The sequence below is a fragment of the Anabas testudineus genome, chromosome 22, assembly GCF_900324465.2.
Source record: "Anabas testudineus chromosome 22, fAnaTes1.2, whole genome shotgun sequence".
Lineage (NCBI taxonomy): Eukaryota > Metazoa > Chordata > Actinopteri > Anabantiformes > Anabantidae > Anabas > Anabas testudineus.
The window spans coordinates 8,987,400-9,010,436 of record NC_046630.1 but is presented as its reverse complement, the minus strand read 5'-3'; the positions used below and the strand labels follow the sequence as shown (position 1 = coordinate 9,010,436).

Genomic DNA, 23,037 nt, shown 5'->3' with positions numbered 1-23,037 from the left:
TATTTTTTATTAATGTATTTTTTCTTTGCACACAAAAGAGCAAACCTCTCTGTTTATTGATAAATCAGAAGCACACTTTATTTATCACAATGCAAACCTGTAATTAAAAAAATGTATGTATAAAAAACAGTAAAAAACAGTATTTTCAGTATATATCTATATACACAGCTTTCTTTATCACAATCACATCATTTTTATTTTCAGGGAGACAAACAATGTGACTATCGCATACTGTACTAAAAGGGAAAGACAGATCGAGCCTTATTACTTCTGCTTCTTGGTTTCACAATACAAAGGATGTCCATGCAAAGCTAAAAACACTGCAGCTTCTGTAGCTTCTCTGATGAAAACCAATAATGTCATTGTCTTACAGTTTATATTCTTTCCAGAAATATAATAACAGCTGAGACGCTGGCTGATCTGAAGTTTTAAGATACATCCAAAAAGACGTCATTATGCTCTGCACATATAGACATTATGGATTTTTTTGCCATACGTTGTGTAGAATAACTCCTTTGTGAGGTTTAAAATAATTTGTTCATCTTAATGAGGACACACTGAGAAAGTGTTCTCATAGAAATTGTCGTCTCCGCTTGCAAAACTTCCGCATTTCAGCATGTACTTCACACAGGAAGTGCAAACGGACTGGTGCAACTCAAAAGAGGTGCCCAAAATAAATGCCAGAACAACATGTGTCAAACCACATTAATACCTTAAAAGAAATGAGGCTGTGGAGTCCCCCAGCATACTACAGTAGGAGGTTCCACAAAATACTGTACGTTCTGTAACAAAATACTTGACTCAATTCTCTTTGGGCTGCTCACATTGGAGTTTCTGGCTCTGATTCCTACTGTCCATCGACAGCTGGGACACAGCTGTATGTGAGCACCCCTCTCCCGTTCCCAACTTTTTAATCTGGGCCACGATGAACCTTCTAAACTTCTTTGTGGCGAAAAAATAAACAATAGGATCCAAAATGCAGTTCAACGCCATGAGAACCAAGGTGATCTGATGTGCATCATTGAGTGCCTGAACAGTCTTCTGGTTCCAGTCTACGTGGCCCGGGCCCTGTTCGATCTGCAGTACTGCCAGTGTCCAGGGGCCTTGAACAATATGGTGGGGGAGGAAACACAGAACAAACACTCCCACCACTGCCAATAACATCCTCAGAGCCCTCCGCTTCACACCTCTGGGCCGGTTTTCTGAGAACGACATGGTCAGGTTGGACTTTCTGGATAAAACTGTTGCAGATCTGAATTCGGAACGAGGTGCATGTTGAGACAGTAACGCTCGAGCAATAAGAAAATTACACACAACAACAAGAAAAAAGACAACAAAAAACACTCCAATTATTGCAAAATTACTGGCAGCGACATATGTCTTTTCTGAATCAGTTCTGTTTTGGTATCCCTCGAAACAGCGAGTGACATTATTCTCATCAGCGTTGGTCCCTTGAGATGTCAAAATGGGAAGAGAAATCAGCACATTCACCATCCAGATGACAACACATACAATGATCCCACGCCGCCTGTGATCTGAGGAAGCTGCGTCCAGAGGCCGAGTCACCGCCCAGTACCGGTTGACGCTGATAGCTCCGAGGAAGAGGACGGAGCAGTAGGTGTTGATGAAGAACAGCGCGCCAGTAACCCTGCACATGAAGTCTGTGTTGGTCCAGTTACCATTACGTTGATAATAGTCAATCCAGAAGGGGAGGGCGCACACAAAAAGGAGGTCAGCGATGGTCAAGTTGGTCATGTAGATGCGGATTTCGCCCATGGCCTTTGCTTCACGGAGGGAGCGCAGGACAAACAGCACATAGATATTAGCAACGGTGCCCAGGATGAAGATGATACCATAGACAACTGGGAAGAGGACATAGCGAAATTGAGAGTCCGGGAAGGCTGAGCTATTTTCGGCTGTAGAGTTCATTTCTGTAAGCGGGAAACAAAACATATTAACATGAATGTGAAGTCTTATCACAGTAGCTTCTGTTGGTGCTGCTACTCTAAAGGAGTATTTGAGCAGCTGATTGAATAAAAGGTATAGACTTAATGAGTGTAATAAATGACATTAAGGCAGTTTTAACATTTCTGTACGTTGTGCCTAAAAGTGTTTAGTTGAGAAGGGAGGTGTCTGAGGTGCTCGTTCTTTCACACATTTACTGAAACACTTGTGCAACTGTCAAAACATAAAGTGACATCACCACTTCATTTTGTACAGTGCGATACTTCGCCTTTCAGTCACTCAGGACTTGCGTGTCAAAAGATAACTTCCTTCATTATTTCATAACATAGCACAGCAGAGGTTATGAAACCTGGGGTACAAAATTGTGGGGTTCCTCAATTTGAGGGTCTAAGCAGAGAAAATATTGTTGTAAGTGAGTTTATTTAAATAGCACATTTCTAGATCACGTCACAAAGTGCTTCACATCAAAATGCACAACTTACTTAAAAAAATAAAGGGTAGTCATCTTCAGTTTGAGATACCAGTTTAGCAAGATTTCTGAATGTGTACAAAGACTAAGCTGTACCTTCAGAACAAGGGCTGGCAGAGACCCAGCCTCAGCTCTGTCATTATTGAACTGGAGAAGTTACCAGCTGTCCAATTTGACCAAACACAGTCATGTGAAATGTTTAATTTCTATAATGTTTAAAGATCAAAAGACATTTATAACTGATTATCATCTGTACATCAGTGATAAACTACACGTTATCCTCCTCCTCAGTATGTGCCTAATTAGAAGCATGTTCAAAGACCCCTGTGGCACAACACACGACTGAAGAGACGCGTTTACCAACAGTAACTCAGAGCATTGTCTCAGCCCGAGATATCGACCCACGTCTTCAGTCTGTCATTGATGAGGATCCACTGTGTCAAAGGCTGCACTGAGATCTAACAGCACCAGATACATCACTATGCATTAATAAATCTCAAATTACACAGATTCAATATATTTAATTTAAACATAAATAAATAAAATAAAATTTGATTCATTTCATTTTGAATTTAGCACTTGGCAGACAAAATCTGTCTGGTTGCACGAGCTGGAAACGTGCAGTGTGACAAGGAATATGACTAACAAGTTAACGGAAGAGTGTACACCATAAAAACTTTAAGAGATTCCTGTTGTGCAACATATGAGCCCTAAGGTTTACTAGAAATATCATAAAACATCTAGAGCTGAAATGATTCATAAGAAGAATTCAATATCTTACTGTAAGTAACTGAAAACCAGTGCGTCCATGATAAGACTCCACGATAATGAGCCAACAGATGCACTAATATTTCAAAATAATCAAAGTGAGTGAAAGTCACAAACAAAAGAAATGTTCACATTCAATTCATGGATTGTGAAGATTTAAGAGGAAAATATAACCCTGAATCGTTTCTGCAGCTCACAAGGTGTCCTCCATGCTTTGGGTTCATTTCAAACAAACTAGTGAAGTTTCATGATAAATCAAGTGAGTGACTCCACCAAAAGCATTCCTACCTCTTTATATAACCCTGCTGAGCCTCTGGCTACTAATTACTTCTCATTAGAGGAGAAAAGAAGCATCTGAGAAGAAGCAGCCCTATCTCCTTTTTTAAAAAAGTCGATCACACTCATGTGTGAGTTAGATGCTCGGGTAACTTCTGAAAATAACACGCAGCAGGTTCTCTGAACGTGTCTTGACATGTTCAGTCATTTCCATTGAATTTCTAGATGAACTGACAGGCGGTGAACTTACCGGTCTGCTTCTCCTCTGTCTCTCGATCTGCTCACAAACAGTGGGATCTCTGCTCTGGCACAGACGCGGTGCGCAGCGCGCTCTGGACGTCGAAACGCAGAAGGCGTGAATCTTCTTAGGAAAAAAAAAACCCCGGCATGGTGCAACCCACAGTGGCGACGCCTTATTTCTCACGTGTCCTGACCGACAGCACTAAAGAGAGCCGTTTTGGGTAATAGTGGAGTTTTACTGGTTGTGTTTCCCCATTCATGGAAATAGGATATTTTGTCCGGAGGGAGCGCAGAATATTGTCCGTGCTGCTGCGTAATCAAGGAAAAACACGACATCACGTTTCTGCTGAAGAGCATTTATTTTAATATTAGGATATCACACAACTCCAGGGTATAATAAATCTATACCAGCCTCCTTACACCTCATGCTTCTTTATGACTGCATCACTTTAAGGACATTTCCGGGCATTAGACTAATTCTAATGGGTTGAAGGAGACTATCAGATGTCTGATTGAGTACATTTGTATCTCTTCAGAAAGTTGTGGTAAGTGCTATTAGACTGAATGATGACAATTTGATTTCAAATTGAATTTGCTGGAATTTGTTTGTCCTGTGTTAGCCCATCAGTGATGTATGCAGACCCATTTGGATGCTGTGGTTGTTTGTAAGTGCACTCTTCCTCCTCTTCCTCCTTTGCTTCATACATAAAACTCATCTCTAGAACTGCCACCACCACTGGTGCTGAAAACTAATCCATGCATTTGGTACTTCCACACTGGACTCTTGTAATTCATTATTAATAGTTTGTCCCAATAACTCCTTAAAAAGTCTCCAGTTAATCCAAAATGCTGCAGACAGAGTTCTGACTGGAATTAGTAAGAGAGATCATATTTCTCCTACATTAGCTTCTCTCCATTAGCTCCCTGTAAAATGAAGAATCAAGTTTAAAACACTTCTCCTCACATATAAATCACTTAATAATCAGGCTCCATCTTATCTTAAAGACCTCATAGTTCCATATTTTCCCAGCAGTGTTGTGAACACGCAGCGTGTTTCTGTAGTTAGTTTTGTTTTCTCCTGATGTGTTTTCTCTTTAGTTAGATGCTGTGGCTGTTTATAATTACACTTCCTGCCCACTTATTTGTCCCCATGAATCCCCTTGTGTGTTACATTAATGTTACTAATATGCCGCCCCTTTTTCTGTATTTGGTTGTGTTTTCTTCTCATCCAACGTGTTTCTGTATTAGGTTTTTCCTCTTTATGCCTCGTGTTTCTATGTTTGGTTGTGTTTGGGCTATGGCAGCATTTATTCTTAATGTGTTGTCAAATCTGGGAAGTTGTTGTTTATTTATTTTGCTTGTGTTTTCTTAACCCTAAACTCATATTATTAGTAAATGGAATAAAAGGTTTGTTGGAAGAAAATTCTAAATAAACTATCAAAACTTTAAATAGTGTCATGAAAGATTCCTGTTAGCCCATGTTCAGTTCAATTTCTATCAACTTTATCTAAATAAATTGGTGGATGTAATATTTTTTAGCGGATTAAACAGGTTTTTCTTTCTCTGGCTCATTAGCGCTGTGCAGTAATACATTTGAACCAAACGGTGGCGAACAAGCCTAATAATAAGAACAAGAATAAGGGCTCTGCTGTTAGTAGTAGTATAGTAACAGCTGAGATGCTGGCTGATCTGAAGTTTTAAGATACATCCAAAAAGACGTCATTATGCTCTGCACATATAGACATTATGGATTTCTTTTGCCATACGTTGTGTAGAATAACTCCTTTGTGAGGTTTAAAATAATTTGTTCACCTTAATGAGGACACCCTGAGAAAGTGTTCAAGATTCAAGATTCAAAAAACTTTATTGATCCCAGAGGGAAATTATTTTGCCTCATTATCATTGTTCTCAAAACAGACAGAAAGAAAAGGAACCACAACCAGGAAAGATCCAACACCAACATAAATACACAAACATAAATACACAATAACATCAATACCGAAAAACTCAATATATATATATATATATATATATATATATATATATATATATACAGAATACGTAAATAGATAAATGAAATTGGGTCAATATATTCACAGCAAGTTTATGACAGTTTCACTTCCCCCACCCCTTACAGAGGGGGGAGGAATTGTACAGATTGATTGCCACAGGTAGAAAGGATCTCCTGTGGCGCTCTGTGGAACATTTAATGTTAATAAATCTTTGGCTGAACGTGCTCCTCTGTCCAACCAACACGCTGTGTAGTGGGTGGGAGGGGTTGTCCAAGATTGAGAGGCATTTGGACAGCATCCTCCTTTCAGCCACAACATGTAGAGGGTCCAGCTCCACCCCCAGAACAGAGCCAGCCCTCCTAATCAGCTTGTTTAGTCTGTTAGTGTCTGCCACCCTCATGTTGCCGCCCCAGCAGACCACAGCATAGAAGATGACACTGGCCTCCACAGACTCATAAAACATCCACAGCATGGTGCTGCAGACGTTGAAGGACCTGAGTCTCCTCAGGAAGTACATCCGGCTCTGAGCCTTCCTGTACAATGCGGATGAGTTTTTGGTCCAGTCCAGTTTGTTGTCCAACAACACTCCCAGGTATTTGTACTCGGACACGACCTCCACCTCCTCCCCCTGTATAGAGAGTGGGATGACGGGACTCATAGATATTGGCGTCTCCGCTTGCAAAACATCCGCATTTCAGCATGTACTTCACACAGGAAGTGCAAACGGACTGGTGCAACTCAAAATAGGTGCCCAAAATAAATGCCAGAACAACATGTGTCAAACCACATTAATGCCTTAAAAGAAATGAGGCTGTGGAGTCCCTCAGCATACTACAGTAGGAGGTTCCACAAAATACTGTATGTTCTGTAATAAAATGTTTAACTCAATTCTCTTTGGGCTGCTCACATTGGAGTTTCTGGCTCTGATTCCTACTGTCCATCGACAGCTGGGATACAGCTGTATGTGAGCACCCCTCTCCCGTTCCCAACTTTTTAATCTGGGCCATGATGAACCTTCTAAACTTCTTTGTGGCAAAAAAATAAACAATAGGATCCAAAATGCAGTTCAACGCCATGAGACCCAAGGTGATCTGATGTGCATCATTGAGTGCCTGAACAGTCTTCGGGGTCCAGTCTACGTGGCCCGGGCCCTGTTCGATCTGCAGTACTGCCAGTGTCCAGGGGCCTTGAACAATATGGTGGGGGAGGAAACACAGAACAAACACTCCCACCACTGCCAATAACATCCTCAGAGCCCTCCACTTCACACCTCTGGGCCTGTTTCCTGAGAACGACATGGTCAGGTTGGACTTTCTGGATAAAACTGTTGCAGATCTGAATTCGGAACGAGGTGCATGTTGAGACAGTAACGCTCGAGCAATAAGAAAATTACACACAACAACAAGAAAAAAGACAACAAAAAACACTCCAATTATTGCAAAATGAAGGGCAGCGACAGATTTCTTATCTGAATCAGTTCTTTTTTGGTAGCCCTCGAAACAGCGAGTGACATTATTCTCATCTTTGTTGATCCCTGGAGATGTCAAATTGGAAAGAGACATCAGCACAGTCACCATCCAGATGACAACACATACAATGATCCCACGACGCCTGTGATCTGAGGAAGCTGCGTCCAGAGGCCGAGTCACCGCCCAGTACCGGTTGACGCTGATAGCTCCGAGGAAGAGGACGGAGCAGTAGGTGTTGATGAAGAACAGCGAGCCAGTTACCCTGCACATGAAGTCTGTGTTGGTCCAGTTACCATTACGTTGATAATAGCCAATCCAGAAGGGGAGGGCGCACACAAAAAGGAGGTCAGTGATGGTCAAGTTGGTCATGTAGATGCGGATTTCGCCCATGGCCTTTGCTTCACGGAGGGAGCGCAGGACAAACAGCACATAGATATTAGTGACGGTGCCCAGGATGAAGATGATACCATAGACAACTGGGAAGAGGACATAGCGAAATTGAGAGTCCTGGAAGCTATTTCCGGCTGTAGAGTTCATTTCTGTAAGCAGGAAACAAAACATATTAACATGAATGTGAAGTCTTATCACAGTAGCTTCTGTTGGTGCTGCTACTCTACAGGAGTATTTGAGCAGCTGATTGATTAAAAGTTATAGACTTAATGAGTGTAATAAATGACATTAAGGCAGTTTTAACATTTCTGTACGTTGTGCCTAAAAGTGTTTAGGTGAGAAGGGAGGTGTCTGAGGTGCTCGTTCTTTCACACATTTACTGAAACACTTGTGCAACTGTCAAAACATAAAGTGACATCACCACGTCATTTTGTACAGTGCCACACTTCGCCTTTCAGTCACTCAGGACTTGCGTGTCAAAAGATAACTTCCTTCATTATTTCATAACATAGCACAGCAGAGGTTATGAAACCTGGGGTACAAAATTGTGGGGTTCCTCAATTTGAGGGTCTAAGCAGAGAAAATATTGTTGTAAGTGAGTTTATTTAAATAGCACATTTCTAGATCACGTCACAAAGTGCTTCACATCAAAATGCACAACTTACTTAAAAAAATAAAGGTTAGTCATCTTCAGTTTGAGATACCAGTTTAGCAAGATTTCTGAATGTGTACAAAGACTAAGCTGTACCTTCAGAACAAGGGCTGGCAGAGACCCAGCCTCAGCTCTGTCATTATTGAACTGGAAAAGTTACCGGCTGTCCAATTTGACCAAACACAGTCATGTGAAATGTTTAATTTCTCTAATGTTTAAAGGTTAAAAGACATTTATAACTGATTATCATCTGTACATCAGTGATAAACTACACGTTATCCTCCTCCTCCTCAGTATGTGCGTAATTAGAAGCATGTTCAAAGACCCCTGTGGCACAACACACGACTGAAGAGACGCGTTTACCAACAGTAACTCAGAGCATTGTCTCAGCCCGAGATATCGACCCACGTCTTCAGTCTGTCATTGATGAGGATCCACTGTGTCAAAGGCTGCACTGAGATCTAACAGCACCAGAAACATCACTATGCGTTAATAAATCTCAAATTACACAGATTCAATATATTTAATTTAAATAAATAAATAAAATAAAATTTGATTCATTTCATTTTGAATTTAGCACTTGGCAGACAAAATCTGTCTGGTTGCACGAGCTGGAAACGTGCAGTGTGACAAGGAATGAGTTGAGATGAGGACACACTGAGAAAGTGTTCAAGATTCAAGATTCAAGATTCAAAAAACTTTATTGATCCCAGAGGGATCCCTGAGGATGAGTGTACACCATAAAAACTTTAAAAGATTCCTGTGCAACCTGTGAACCGTAAGGTTTACTAGAAATATCATAAAACATCTAGAGCTGAAATGATTCATAAGAAGAATTCAATATCTTTCTGTAAGTAACTGAAAACCAGTGCGTCCATGATAAGACTCCACGATAATGAGCCAACAGATGCACTAATATTTCAAAATAATCAAAGTGAGTGAAAGTCACAAACAAAAGAAATGTTCACAGATTAAATCAAAAGCATTCCTACCTCTTTATATAACCCTGCTGAGCCTCTGGCTACTAATTACTTCTCATTAGAGGAGAAAAGAAGCATCTGAGAAGAAGCAGCTCTATCTCCTTTTTTAAAACAGTCGATCACACTCATGTGTGAACTTTGCATCCAGCAGCTGCTCGGGTAACTTCTTTCTAGATGAACTGAAAATAACACGCAGCAGGTTCTGCGTGTTATTTTCAGTTCATCTAGAAATTCAATGGAAATGACTGAACATGTCAAGACTGAACGTTCAGTCTTGACATGTTCAGTCAGACATGTTCAGTCTGACTTAAGAAAACAGATACCATTCTGATGTCTGTATGATAAATATTAAGCCTCAGCAGAACAGTTGCAACATTTTTCAGGTTTGCTGATTTCCCAGTTTTTGTGCTTATCTAAGATGCTATCTATATATTAATACTGCACATGTGACTTCGGTGTTAATCTTTAATTTAAGTCACATTGTTTCCTGTCATAATAACAAAAACAACATGTTTACTTGGTTAGTCGTTTAAAACACAGCACCGTCTCTGAGTACAGGAACAGAAACGTAATTGAAACAAAAACCCAAAGCTCTTCAAACTGAGAGAACTTACTTGTTAATCAGATTTGATTGTACCGGGTGTTGGGGTGACTGCACAGCTGGTGCTTAAACGTGCAACAATACAGATTGTGGCCACTTGGAGGCAGGAGAAACAAGCTGTAAACACTGGGATCATTTTTGGAGTTAAACGTTAACACCAGTAATTTTCAACTTGCTTTTCATGCTTTTATTTTATTGATTACATCTATACTGATGCTTCCAGGACCAAGACTTCAAGCAGAGATATATTTAATTATAACAAAGGCAAATTAAAGTTTTAAGCCTTTCATATACATGTATTCCCATAACTAGAACCACATTGTCACATTGTTATCATAAAAACATCAGTTATAGGGGCTTTAAAGCTTTCAGGTTTTAAGTTGAACCAGTCTGCATTTATTATGTTATGACTTTAAACAAGTGTTGGTTTCTAATACAGACATCCCATGTTACACTGGCAGCAGTGATGTGCTAAATCATTCTTTACAGGCTTTGCACCTGCCTCTGGCTTCTTCCCGCATGCCATTTGATTCCTTCGCTCAAATAAATTCCTCAGTTTGGCAGCTAAATGGCCCCCCAAACAAAAAAAATCTGCTCCACATTGATGCAGGTGATCAGTGATGTTCTGCACTGCTGCACCGGTCTGCCTAAGGAATCCTTCCACATTGTACATTCGATCCAGGTGTGCAGAGGGGGAATGCTGAATGCTCAGCTTTTTTTATGGGTTATCTAGCTATCACCCTGGAAGGGCTATACACTCAGAAGTCAGAGTCATGCATTCCTCAGGGAGGCAGAGAGGGAGGGAGCTGCCTGCAAGGAGCTTTTCTCGTCCCATTAACACCTTTTTACAGTCGCTCCTTCACCTCACCTTGATCCGTGGCACTTCGCTTCTAGCAGACATGAAAAGGCCCAGCAGGATATGTGCAGTCAGGTGAGCCGTGGCTGCATGTTCAGGCCACTTCCGAGAACAGAAACTAAGTATGAGAGTCTGAGATTTGATAAATAGGTTGTGTTAAGCTGCATGTCTTTCCGGGCAGAGTGCAGATTTCTCTCAGGCAGATTTACTGTGTGCCAGAGGCTGAGGTTGGAGGAATGTCCCCCTGCAGTGAGGCTACAGGCTGACGCATCTGCACTTCAAGATCATATAGGAAGTGACAGTAAGACAAAAAAATTTTATACGTCTATCAGTGGATTTGTTCTGAACACTGTCTCAATTAAGACATGACAACATCAAACATCAGAACTCAGTAAGAGCACCTTTTAAGGAGGGCTGTGATTTTAAATAATTCAAATTCACGTGACATAAAATGGAGGTTGCTTGTAAAGAGCAGTTGTCTAAAACGTACTTTGTGTGCAGCATACTACAATGATTAATGGCAGTGGATAAGTGCATGTTTTCCTACATGTCAAGCTGCTCCACATTTTGATCCATTGGGGTTACATCTGTTTAAATACTGGCCATAACCTACTCTGAGAGCACAGTGAATTAAGCACTTTAATCCTCAGCTCAGCTCTCAAAAGGATATAAAGTAGGAAAGCGCCGGTATAAGCCATATTGTGGCATTAGATCCTCCTACTTTGGTCTTGTTTTGTTCATTTCTTGCATTCATTAATTTTACAGTCAAAAGAATAATTTTGTCAGGTGACTATTGACCTGATCCACACACTCTGGACTTTTGGCTACTTGTAATTTTGGTGATCTACAGGGGGATTATTAGAGATTACTCCGCTGTTGCAGTCACTGCAAGTCACTCACTCAAAAAACCGTATAAGGCACACAGTGGGCCTCCTCTTGAAACATAGTTTGTTAAACAACTTGATTGTGATTTGGGCTGTTCAGCCACAAAGTCTTACTGAAACAAACATGTTAATGTTGCTGGCTTTAGAAGGAAGTTTGTGATGAGGAAGGACGTTGGCTGGAACACAGCTCTTCCTGAATCAGCTTGTCTGTGTGTGGTGTCCCCCAGATTACGTACCGTTGAAGATTACATTCCCTAAAACCATGTCGCTATATGCTAGACCTTTTTTATACATATGTATTTATATAATTTGATGTATTACAGCAAATTTCTCACACTTGTTTGTGCATGAACCAAACCTTCTAAGGATGGATGAAACATGACCGATACACATGATCATAAAAAGAGATGTTTCCGTGACTGTTTTCTATTTCATCTCACCATTTCTATTACCTTGATGTCTTATTTTGTGATTTGCATACTATAAATCAAGCTGTGTTAAATGTCTGGAGCAGAACAGTAGCTCTAAAAGGAAGCCCATAATGCATATCTCCTGAAATATCCACTTGATATAGTTAACATCATAATAAATACACAGACACACATGGGGTTTAATAGGTACGCACTCACATACATATTCCCAAACACCTGTGGCGTTCCTGCTGTGGTGTCTAGGTGTCTGGGCATGTCTGGCTGTGCCTTAAGCTTGCAGCAGCTCCTGAAAGGATTTAATTTCAGTTTGATTACTCAGTATCTTTGGCCTTTTCCCCAGCTCTCTCCAGCTGGGGAAAAGGCATAACTTGCCCAGCCAATTATGTCAAATCATATGAATAGAGCAGTTTGAGAGGGAGGGAGCGACGTGTTCAACGACGGATCGATTTTAACGACGAATCTCTATGAAGGATTGTCTATTTAAGTCATACAATGTCAAGGTTAGTGACACTTCTGATGTCCAGTAACTAAATCTTTAAACTTTAATCTTTAAAGAGAGCAACTGTCCTGGCGATGGATTTTGCTTTTGATAATGCAGACTCCATTCTTACTACATGAGAGAGTTTGGGTGGGTATGTCTGCATGGGCAGGACTTCACCTGCTTGGCTGTCTGCCTATCACATTTATAACAACTGGAAGGTGTTTTGTCTTTAAGCTGCAATAATTTCCACCGTTACATAACTAAAAGACAATGAACATGCAATACAATGGAGAATGTACTGTCTTGAAAGTCGGGCTGTGTGAGCTGCTCTGGGGTTTGAAAAGCAGGATGTTGTGATACGGTTCTGTCTGCTGAACGATCCATTGCTGATTGATTTATTTAGAATAGTTAAACATCACACTGTAATTGTGCCATCACTATTTAACCCAGTGTATTTGCCATAACAGTCACCTGGTTCTCGAAGCATAAAACAAACAACTCTAATGACAGATCAGATGACCATCAAGTTTACACAGACACAAAAAGAATAACAGATGAAGTCTAGTTTGACTTATCTTAAGGAAGTTATGGATTTATTGCTTGATGGTTGATAACAGTATTTATATACAGATTTTACTTCTCTATAGAAACCGTAGGAACCTAAACGCTTATTTATGCCATAATAAACACAGTAAGGTTTGTGGCAGTGAAGGCAACTTAAGAAAAACTTAACTAGAAAAGGTGCAACAGCGTAAAATGTAAAATATTCAAGGTACATGAAGAAACATTTGATAATTCTAGAGAAGCTTTCTCAGGTGTTAGGCTGTTTTTTAATATTAAAAAAAACACATCGCACAGCAATAACACTTGAATCTCTCAACATGACACCTTAAATGTTGCATAATAATGTGCAATCCCAGGCGGTATAATTAGCAGTTCTTGGATTTCTATGGGGATTCGACTGAGAAGTACATTAATAGTCATATTTAATATAGTCACAACCTTTTACTTCTTGACCCTTTATTGATGCCAAATGCAGATATTCACTTAATGGACTGATTCATAATGGTTAGTTTAAAATAAGCCTGTTCTCAATGGTGTGTTATAGATCAGTTTTAATTACTACAGTTTATCCACTCTTGTGTTGTTCAGTTAGAGACAGAGAGTCCACCAGTGTGCAGCAGTAGGACAGTGGTGGGCTGCTCTCCCCACAGCCTCAGCTTCACTCCATTCCTCCTCTCACCGGCCTGACTTGCATTTGTGGGGGAGAGAGGCGGGACCTCGCAGCCGGGAAGGGCGTTCTCTTTGCGGTCAGACCGGGCAGAGTCATCCCGAGGGGTGGGTCCTCCGGCAGCGAAAAAGGAAAACCCACCTTTTTTCATTGTTAAGGACGCGGTGGAATGTGATGGTTTGATCTGAAAGCGGCCCAGGGAGGGGAATATCCGAGAGGAAAGGACCAACGAGAGCGACTTAGGGAAAGGAGGAAACCAAAAAGCAGCCCCCCTCCCCGCGCCTCCAACTCTCCGGTTGGGTCTGAGGATATGTGGATGAACTTGTCTTCGCCGTGTCGGCAGCAGAGAGTCGAACCGTCCGCATGAACTCGACCCGTGGGAAGTTGTGGATTTTACTGTTGCGCATTTTGGAGCCGGCGGTGGAGACGCAGAGGTAAAGTCGGACTGTTTGTGTGTGTTGGTGTTGGATGTGGGGAAACATGGGAAGTGCGTTTATTTGTGTGTGTGTGTGTGTGTGTGTGTGTGTGTGTGTGTGTGTGTGTGTGTGTGTGTGTGTGTGCGCGCGCGCGCGCGCGGCTTGAGGGGCTTCCTGAGCTGGACACAGCGAGTCGGGACTGCAGAAGCCTGAACTGCAGCAAGTTTTTCAACCCTCCTCCTCCTCCTCCACCTCCACCTCCTCCTCTTCCTCCTCCACCTCCTCCTCCTCCTCTGCTCGGTTTGTATCCAAAAGGAAACATCCAAGACTGCGGCGAACACCTCAGGTGGCCAAACTGTGGCCGTGCGCGCTCGGCTTCCGTCCTAGTTCGTTAATGTTTCACAGTTTTGTCCGTGTTACGAGCTCTGGCAGCACATTTGGTTCGTGTTAGTGTTTCACTGGTGTCTCTGTTTGTGTAATGCTGTTACTGCAGGACAAGCTCTGATCGAGAACACGCGGTTGATATTGAAGTGTACGTTTCTTTTGCGTGTTCCTGTCCTGCATCTTTTAAAGGCTGCATGTTAAGCACATTGCTGAGCTGTGTTTGAAGCCACCTGAACTGTACTGTACCCCCCCCCCCCCCCCCCCCCTGAAGTCGTCAGGAGGGTGTTTTGGTATGAAAGGAGTAAATGTGTTTGTGTCTTATTGACATTCAACATCAGCCACATTAGTTAGTTAGTTAGTTACATCAAGACCGTGCACCAGGCGCTGATTTGGCCCAAATGTTCCCCAAAAGCATTGGACAAAAATTAAAAATATAGAGGCAGGAATGCTTTTCAAGTCACACCAACATGTTACATAACACATGATGTGCAAAATATGACATATGTTAGCATATTGTTCTTGTAAGGTCAAATACATATGTGACCTTTTTAGAGGAGGAGATGCAGTGCGCACTGAAGTCGCTGTAGGGATCTGGCACAAATCCACTTCCAGACCAGGAGAGGATGCACACACAACTTGATGGATGTAGCAACGGCTGGGCATTAATAAGGCGAAATCAACACTACTGCTGCATGAGTTCACTTTTTTATGTGAGATGGTCCTTAACTGAATGAAAGGCAACCATAGTGTAACCAAATAGTTGTAGATCTCCCTGGATGAAAATAACCGTGTGGCCAGAAGTGCACAATCTCCACATACATGTACTAAAACACGGAGCCCGAAGTCTGCAGAGTGTGTTCCCTGGGCGTGTGTGCAAGTGTCAGCACATGAAAAGGTAGTTGTAGTGGCAGGACACTAATCTGCCAGGTGGGGCTCATAAAAAGCAGAACAGGCAGGAAAGGAGATGGAGGGGGCCTGCCTTGACCTGTTTCAGACATGAGGAAGGCAAAAAAACTAGCTGATGACTTTTCAGTAGGGCTCGCCCTCCTAGCAGGCTGCATATTATACCAGCTGAGTTACTGCTGCTGTGAACTCTCTCTCTTCCTGGACTCTGTACAGGCACTTGCATTGCAGCCTGTCATGGTGACGTTGGAAAAGGGTTTTCTTTTGGGTTTTCGGGGGGGGGGGGGGGGGGATTATTACACCACATGTAGAGGGAATGTCAGCAGTTTACGCTGTAAGTTTGGAAATGTTCCTTCACATGAATGCAGAAGGAAAATCAAATGAGTGTAGCAGCAAAGTGGAGCGTGAGATGTCTAAATGTCGCCCTGATTGCTGCGCCGTGCGCTTTAAGTTCTTTTGGAAAGTTACGCTCCAGGTTTGGTTTGGTTGTTCTGGCTGCGATAAGTCCCAGCGGATGTACTGTGGTGTGCCATGTCACTAAACACGATGGCTATGTGCAGTGATAGCTGTTGGTGTTGACACAGTAGGTGCGCCAACACCACCTGTTTTGTGATCATTAAAGTGTCCTGGATGGCAAAAGCGAAAGTTACACAAAGACAGAGTTTGCTCCACGTCCTGTCCGGGACTTGTCGCCTGCCACGCAAAGTAATCATACCCCTCTCTCCTGTTTAATGACCTGGGCTATACCTCGCATGATTGGTTTTCCACTCCGCAGAACGCTGCGACTGCCTTATGAAACTGCATGTGCTGCTTTGGGTGAAACCAAAAACTAATCATTATGGGTGTCCAATAAGGGTAATTATCAGACTAAGCACTGGACCTGGGGATTATGCAGTGGCTAAATAACTGCTCTGGGGATTAAATTAAAATATTGAGGTTTTCTGCCTGGGAGAATCAGACCACTGGGAATGTCAAACCCAGGCTGTCAGTGGTTGTATTCCTGCCACATAGCACATCAGTGATTATGTGCGGATCCCCTGCTGTTAGCGTAGTGCCATCACATCAGTGTGGAATTACAGTACATTAACATTTATGTCACATGTTTCACTTGCACACATAAAAGAATGGGTTATATTATTACTTAGTGGGAGGGAAAGGCATTTTGAGAAATTGTCATTAATCTGCAACATTCTCAAAATCCACAAGAAAAAGAAAACACACAAGAATAATTAGGAATTGAAAAAGTCAGCAGACCAGACTAGCTCGTGCATCCTGATGGGATGGAACAGATAGCTCTGATAGAATTAGGACCGGATGGTGCTGGTGTTCGTTATTATTAGAGTTAGTCCCATTTTTAGCCTCGGTAACCCCTCTCACCCAGGAATAGAGCAGCAGAGGATGCACACACTCAGAGAGGAGTCAGAGTGATGTTACAAGCATTACAAAACCGGGGGATCCTTGAAATAGCAGAGACGAATCATGGTCTCTTCGAGCTTGTATTAAAGCCCACACACAGCCTGTGAGTGGATATCCGTTATGACTCCGTGTGTGTGTGTGTGTGTTGTTATAATGCAATAATGAGCTCACTATCAGGGACAAAAGCTGCTGTTGACAATTCACAGGCCAGCTGGAGCTGCATTCTGTCTACTAGCAGCCTTACGAGAAGATGGGTTAATGCCACTGAGTGAATTTCTGGTTGAAAATAAAACTTTGTGCTTTCAGTCGTGAGGATTTGCTGCTTATTTTTGTCTTTTTTTTGTCAGTTTCCCCAAGGAGTCAATAAGTATGTCTATATTGAGTATTAGCTTATAAAACAGTCTGAAGACTTTAACTTGGCCTGTGGGACACATGCAGTTCATGTATGCACTTATAATTTTCTTACGTATAGAGAAGTCAAAGAAATGGAAAAACACTTTAGGAAACCCAACAACTGGGAGATTGTTCCCTGATATGCACCCTTCCTGGAAGTCTTTCTTCTCTCTTGTACATGTCCATGTTCCCACCGTCTTCCTCTCCTCTCTTCTCGTCTGCGCTCCCAGCCGGCTTTCTTTATCAGTGGTGGGCCAGTGACAGGGCAGGGCTCTGTGATTACAGCTGGGGTTCAAACTACTTGAACTCCTTGTGTATTCATAGGTGTGTTGTATGTGTGCGTCCGTGATGAATGTCTGCGGGCCCGTGCAGAGAGCTCAGTGCTGTTCCCAGCCATGTAGATCTGTCATCAGATAGTGGCTGAGAGTGTCAGTCACTCAACGAGTAGTAGCCAGAAGCACATCTCAGCTCAGAGTGTTCACACACCTCAGTCTCATTAGCACATACACCAACACAGAGCGACAGAGACTTTTAAGAATAAAAAAAAAAAAAAAGTCTGCTTGATTAGAAAGTTTTGCATTTATATTTATTGTAATTTGATTTTGATATTGATCTGACAGAGAGTCTAAGTTACAATGGGTTTATCATAATGTAACGTAATGTAGATCAACAGGTGGTTATGTATTGTGAATTATTTGGCCAAAATACGCTGCCAATTGGGCAGATTCTAAATTAATTTGTTAATAAATTGTCGAGTGTCTGTCAGAGCTTTTGCCGTTGCGACAGTGATGACAATGACAATAACGAGTCATCAGGTTTTTAGGGAAAAACACATCTGCGATGCGTTTACTGAAACTTTACTCAGACTCCCACTCTCTCAGTGCTGGAATCTGAGTGACACATTTTTATTTCCTTGTCTTTTTATACATATTCGCGATAAGTCAGCTAACCACTCGGTGTACTCACTGGAGAGCTGTAATTGCCCCAATAATGACAATGACAATACCAAGATGACTCCTTATGTCCTTACGACATCATATTCTCTATTTCAGATGCATGTGGTAGAAGCTTGATAAACGGTGGTGTGCCAACTGAATTATTTATCACTATAAATAATGTACTGTTCTTATAAGCCCGGAGCAGCAGCTTAGTAACAAATACAAGTCTGTGTATCTTTACAGTTGTTAAACTGGCACAGTCACAATCTGCACTGTACTGACTCTAAACAGATGTCTTCAGTGCTCCTCTATCAGTTTTCCTCAGGAAATGTCCACAGTTTGTGATTCTGATCCTCGCCAGACTTCTAAATTTCTTCCTTGCACAATATCTCAGGAGTTTTCATTTACGAACACCCCTGCAGCGCCCAAACCAGGCAGCTGTCGTGCTGCTGACCATAAGAAGGCCCTTAATCTATGGCATGAAACACAAGAGCGGGAACAAAAACTCATCATCTGGTCTTCATTTTGGCAGAAATGTAGATAAGTTAGAGTCAGAAGAATGTGACATGTGCTGTTTTGTTATTTGTGGTTCATTTGTATTTGATGTTCTTCCACTTTCACTCCTGCTTGACCTACAGTAAAAGCCGGGAATCAGTTAGTCTAGTCTTCAGATTTTACAGTGCAGGGTTTCTCATGTGACTCATGCTTTGAAGTTTCATGTCTGTCTCTTCTGTCTTGCTTTTGAAGATAACATTATCTTCAGTGGATGCAACTTGGCTTGAGCTTATCACAGGTGAAAACATTGTAGATAACATGGATCGCCACAGTGTTTTATGTATTTTAAGGCTTTTGCTCATGGCCTCTAAGTGTAAAGTCTTTCTCTCACACCCTCTCTCCTCTTAGCACTTAGTTTATTAAAAAAAAAAAAAACCCTCCTGCCAAGAATGAGCTTGTATCTGTTAGATATGTCCTTCCAGTGGCAAGTGATAAGTCCTCTAATGTTTAATCTGTGGCCTGGTCGGCCAGCTGCCCCACACGGCTGGAGTTTGGACTACAGTGACTAATTATGTGGGTCACTCTGCTACTGTATTTGTGTTTCATATGTTTCAGGTTGACCTGAAGCAAAGGAGTTTCCTCTCTTTAGATTTTTATTTTCCCAACTTGTTCCTTTATGGGATTTAGGTTTCTGTTAGACATCTACCAAGTTGTTTCACAGAAGTTTTCCCATGTGCCTGTTTTGTTCCAGCAACTGTAGAGTATTCTTAAAAAATGGCTACCTCACGGATCAGGGAAGAGAAGAGGAAAGAAGGGCAAAGGAAACGGACTTCAAAAGCATGTAGGAGGCACAGCAAGGCAAAGAGAGAAGGAGGGAGGGAAACATTTTAACAGGGGAGAGCTAAAGTTAAGACATTTCTTGTAAATTCCCTAGCCACACTTTTATTTTTTTAGGTGTTTTCCTCTTCAACGGGCCAGTATTTCCCTTTTTTCCCTTTGATTGTTATCTTGTCATGCTCGCTCTCTCCCTCTCTAAAGAGGAGACCCCCCCTTTTCCTGTCACTCCTCCTTCTCTCGCCTGGTCCAAGAGTATTTTTGGAAGTTAATGAAAAGAGAAATCTGAACCGCTTACCCTTAAAAGGCATGTCTGGGTCAGCTGGGTAGAAACTTGTGTTATTAATGTCCTTAACATTTTCTGTGTGAGTGGGTCATCTGTGATTATAAGTATGCATGTGTTTGGTGCAGTGTACAGCACAGGAATGCTGTGGGTTGGGGAACCAAAGGGGAAGGAGGGTGGGCTAGCAGATCTACGTCTTCAGAAAAGGAGGGGTGTCAGGGGCATATTTGGCATGTTTCAGGAGCCATTCCAGTCTGGTTCAAGATGGATCCTTCTTCCTAAAGATCTGCCCAAGCAGCCAGACAGACAGTAATCAAAGGAGTAGAGGAAAGCTCAGCCATGCTCTTCTTTTTAATCAGTGTTGTGATGCTGCTGGTGAATTGCGCGGACCTCACATACCTCACTTTGATGGAGCCAAAGATAAAAAGCCGCACACACATCTGGTAAATAGATGCAAAAATACAACCTCATGCCACCTGCAGATGTCTGACCTTCCAGCACATCTTTAACCTCAGTAATATCCATAAAAGGCCAAATGTTGAACCAAAGTCCTTCACCCAGCAGCAGGGTTTGTATGTCTTGGGTACCTGCACTACAATTTAATGAGTGTTTATATGCTGAGAGCGGTAATATGTCTGTTTCAACCTCTCTTCCGTGGCATTATAGTTACAGCTTCCCTTTCCTAGAATTTATGATGTTTAGTCTGTCATTTGCAGTCGTATGGCTACTGACTGACGTGACAGCGGTTGGCAGGAGTTCAGTGTAGCAGGACCAGTCCAGGGCGCAGCAGAGGCTGGGTTCATCACGAGGGCGCAAGTCAGCACCGAGGGCCCGGTTGGAGCAGAGCGTACAGATTTATACTTAGCTGGCCCAAACCTGGACCCGGAAACTGTACTGTACTGTTATATACTCAAGGCCTGGACATTAGTTTGTTGAAAAATGTCAAATCTCAATGCTGCTCATTCACACATTATGCTAAACTTACAAAAGAGTGAAGGACTTGAATATGTAACAAACCTTTTTTTGGTGGAAGTTTATTGTTCTGACTTCAGTGCCACTGTTTCTGTGTGAGGTCCAGAGAGGCAACATTAAATGTGCTGTCTTTCTTTTTTCTTTTTTTTCTTTTTTTTTGTACTTGGATGCGTCTGATGTCTCTGTTTTGATCTTTGTAGGAACATGAACATGTGGATTAGAGAACCACTTCAAACTGAGAGACACCGAAATGTGGCAGATTAAAGGAAGAACCTGAATGGATGGGTGGAGAGCAACTGTAGATGCTCACAGAATAAGTAGTTTGTGAAAATGATGCACCTATGGGATGTTTTAGACCAGTGGTATGAACAAAAATCTCTCCCTCTATCACCACAATCTCCTTCTAATGATGTTGTTTTTACAGTTCGGCTTTTGAATGAATTAATCAGACAGCACAAATAGCATATATAAAGTCAACTAGTGATCTCAAACTATTCAATTTACATGGATTAGCTTATTCGTCAGTGCCATAGACCTCCATTGTTCAAAAACAAAAACACATGAGCTCGACACACCACTCCACTGGGTGACGTCTTCATTTCCAAATGCCTGGTTGGGTAATTTTTGCCTCAAAAAAGTGTTGACTCAAAGCTATGGTGGTGCGAAGCATCTTTTGAAAGCGGTTCAAAAAGTTACGGCAGTTCAGAGCATTCTGATGTGTTTTTTTTTTAAAGTTTCTTGACAAATAAGTGGAGTATGAAACTTAGTTTTTTGAAGTTGGGGAAACAAGAATGGCCTTTTGTTACTCTTGTCAGTGTCGTCTTCTTCAGACATCCACTTTGTTGGACCTGTGTGTCATGTGTGTGTGGGTGGGGATGTTTGTTCATTTGATCATGTGTGACTTGAGCAGTCTGGCTTTGGAGCCTCACATGCTCTTCCTTTGCAAATAATCTGTCTGGTGATGCACGATGTCACTACGTTGGCTCCATGAAGGCTACACACACACACACACACACACACACACACACACACACACGCACAGACTCGCTCTGAAACACTCATTCACACACTCCTGTCTGACCTGCTTTAAGCCTTGGATCTACGGGGCGGCTCTCAAAATAAAATTCCTCCTGCAGATTATTTTTCTTGTGATCAGAAAATATACATGTTCTCAGCAAGAGGAATGTTCAGACGCCATGGCAACCTGGCAATTGCTCACTTCCCCCTCTTCTGTTTCTCTCGTCCGGGGCTGTTTTGTCTTCTCTGCTTTCTTTCTATTTGTTAACTTGCTTTTTTTTTGTGCCTTTCGGACACTTTTGCAATATAATAAACTTAAATCATCTTGTCACATGTTTTATGTGTATGACCTTTTCTTGACTTTTCTGTTTTGTTTTGTTTTTGTTTTTTATGACAGTACCTTTACTTTCTGTTTTTCCTTTGTTTTAAATCACCTCATTTAAAACTGTTAAGATGTTTTTCTTCTCCCACAAGCATCCCTCCTCCTGCTCCTCAATCCATCCATGTATTAGCTGGTGTGGTTTTAGGAGCTTTCATCATTGTGGTGCTGATGCATGCAGACCCCGACTGTTTGGCTATTTTCAGCCTCTTTCCCCTGCTCTCTACCCTTACTCCCCCTCTTCTCTGCTTTGGTTTTATTTTGAAGGAGATCTTTGCACTGCTGCCTTTTGTAAAGAGCATCTGAAGGGTTGGCTTGGCTGGTTTTTCTTCTCCATGCCAGCATTGCTTTTGAAGCTCCTTCTCATGCTAGCTGTCCTGACCAGGGGAAGTGAAGCAGCACAATGTGAGCCATGGTAAAGCCATAAAAATAGACTGGCTGGAGTGCAGATTCTACTTTAAGAGACATGAAGCCCTTTTATGTGCAGGTTTTATATAGTAGTAACGGATGAAGAAGAAGAGGAGGAATTTTGACTGGATCTTTTTGACATGTTTTAGCTATTTGGACATCTATTAGCATAAAGACAGATAGAAATTGAGTGGAGAGAAAGAGAAGTGCTTGACATGTAGGAAAAAACACTTGAGTATACATACTGTATGAAACTGTATAAAAAATAAGCAGTTGCAGTTGCTAGTTGCTCAAATATCTGAATTTCTTTCCCCCTAAAATAACACTCTAAACCTGTGTTTATGTAACACACGTATTCAGGAAACCACCAAAAGGTGATCATCAGGTTTTTTTTAATTTTCCATTGATTGACTAACAGCCAGAATGCTCTGAGTCACTGGAACACCCCTGCATTAACAAACATGTTGCAGTGATCACAGAGAATACAGACACAT

General features: G+C 41.8%; 3 protein-coding genes across 6 annotated transcripts in view; 1 reads left to right on the top strand and 2 right to left on the bottom strand.

Annotated features, from left to right (window-relative positions):
• Window positions 1–52: 52 nt before the first annotated feature.
• On the bottom strand, window positions 53–3,816 carry LOC113148308 (platelet-activating factor receptor-like). 3 transcript variants are annotated; one of them, XM_026339968.1, is made up of 3 exons: window positions 3,491–3,692; window positions 2,795–2,892; window positions 53–1,931 (listed from the first exon to the last, which is right to left on the bottom strand). In XM_026339968.1, the coding sequence occupies exon 3, from the start codon at window positions 1,927–1,929 to the stop codon at window positions 802–804; it is 1,128 nt and encodes a 375-aa protein (XP_026195753.1). In that variant the 5' UTR covers window positions 1,930–1,931; window positions 2,795–2,892; window positions 3,491–3,692; the 3' UTR covers window positions 53–801. The 3 variants fall into 3 exon arrangements, with proteins under 3 accessions (XP_026195753.1, XP_026195754.1, XP_026195755.1); XM_026339969.1 differs by lacking the exons at window positions 2,795–2,892; window positions 3,491–3,692 and adding an exon at window positions 3,729–3,816; XM_026339970.1 differs by lacking the exon at window positions 2,795–2,892.
• Window positions 3,817–6,296: 2,480 nt separating this feature from the next.
• On the bottom strand, window positions 6,297–9,400 carry LOC113148309 (platelet-activating factor receptor-like). 2 transcript variants are annotated; one of them, XM_026339971.1, is made up of 2 exons: window positions 9,234–9,400; window positions 6,297–7,738 (listed from the first exon to the last, which is right to left on the bottom strand). In XM_026339971.1, exon 2 carries the CDS (start codon window positions 7,734–7,736, stop codon window positions 6,615–6,617), a length of 1,122 nt encoding a protein of 373 aa, XP_026195756.1. In that variant the 5' UTR covers window positions 7,737–7,738; window positions 9,234–9,400; the 3' UTR covers window positions 6,297–6,614. The 2 variants fall into 2 exon arrangements, 1 of the variants encoding a protein (XP_026195756.1); XR_003297427.1 differs by lacking the exon at window positions 6,297–7,738 and adding an exon at window positions 8,262–8,702.
• A 3,893-nt stretch (window positions 9,401–13,293) lies between these two features.
• The window catches only part of luzp1 (leucine zipper protein 1), a 38,176-nt gene continuing 28,432 nt past the window's right edge, over window positions 13,294–23,037 (top strand). The window contains exon 1 of the mRNA XM_026339696.1: window positions 13,294–14,139. The gene's annotated coding sequence lies outside the window, so the exon portion shown is untranslated. The remainder of the gene's footprint in view (window positions 14,140–23,037) is intronic.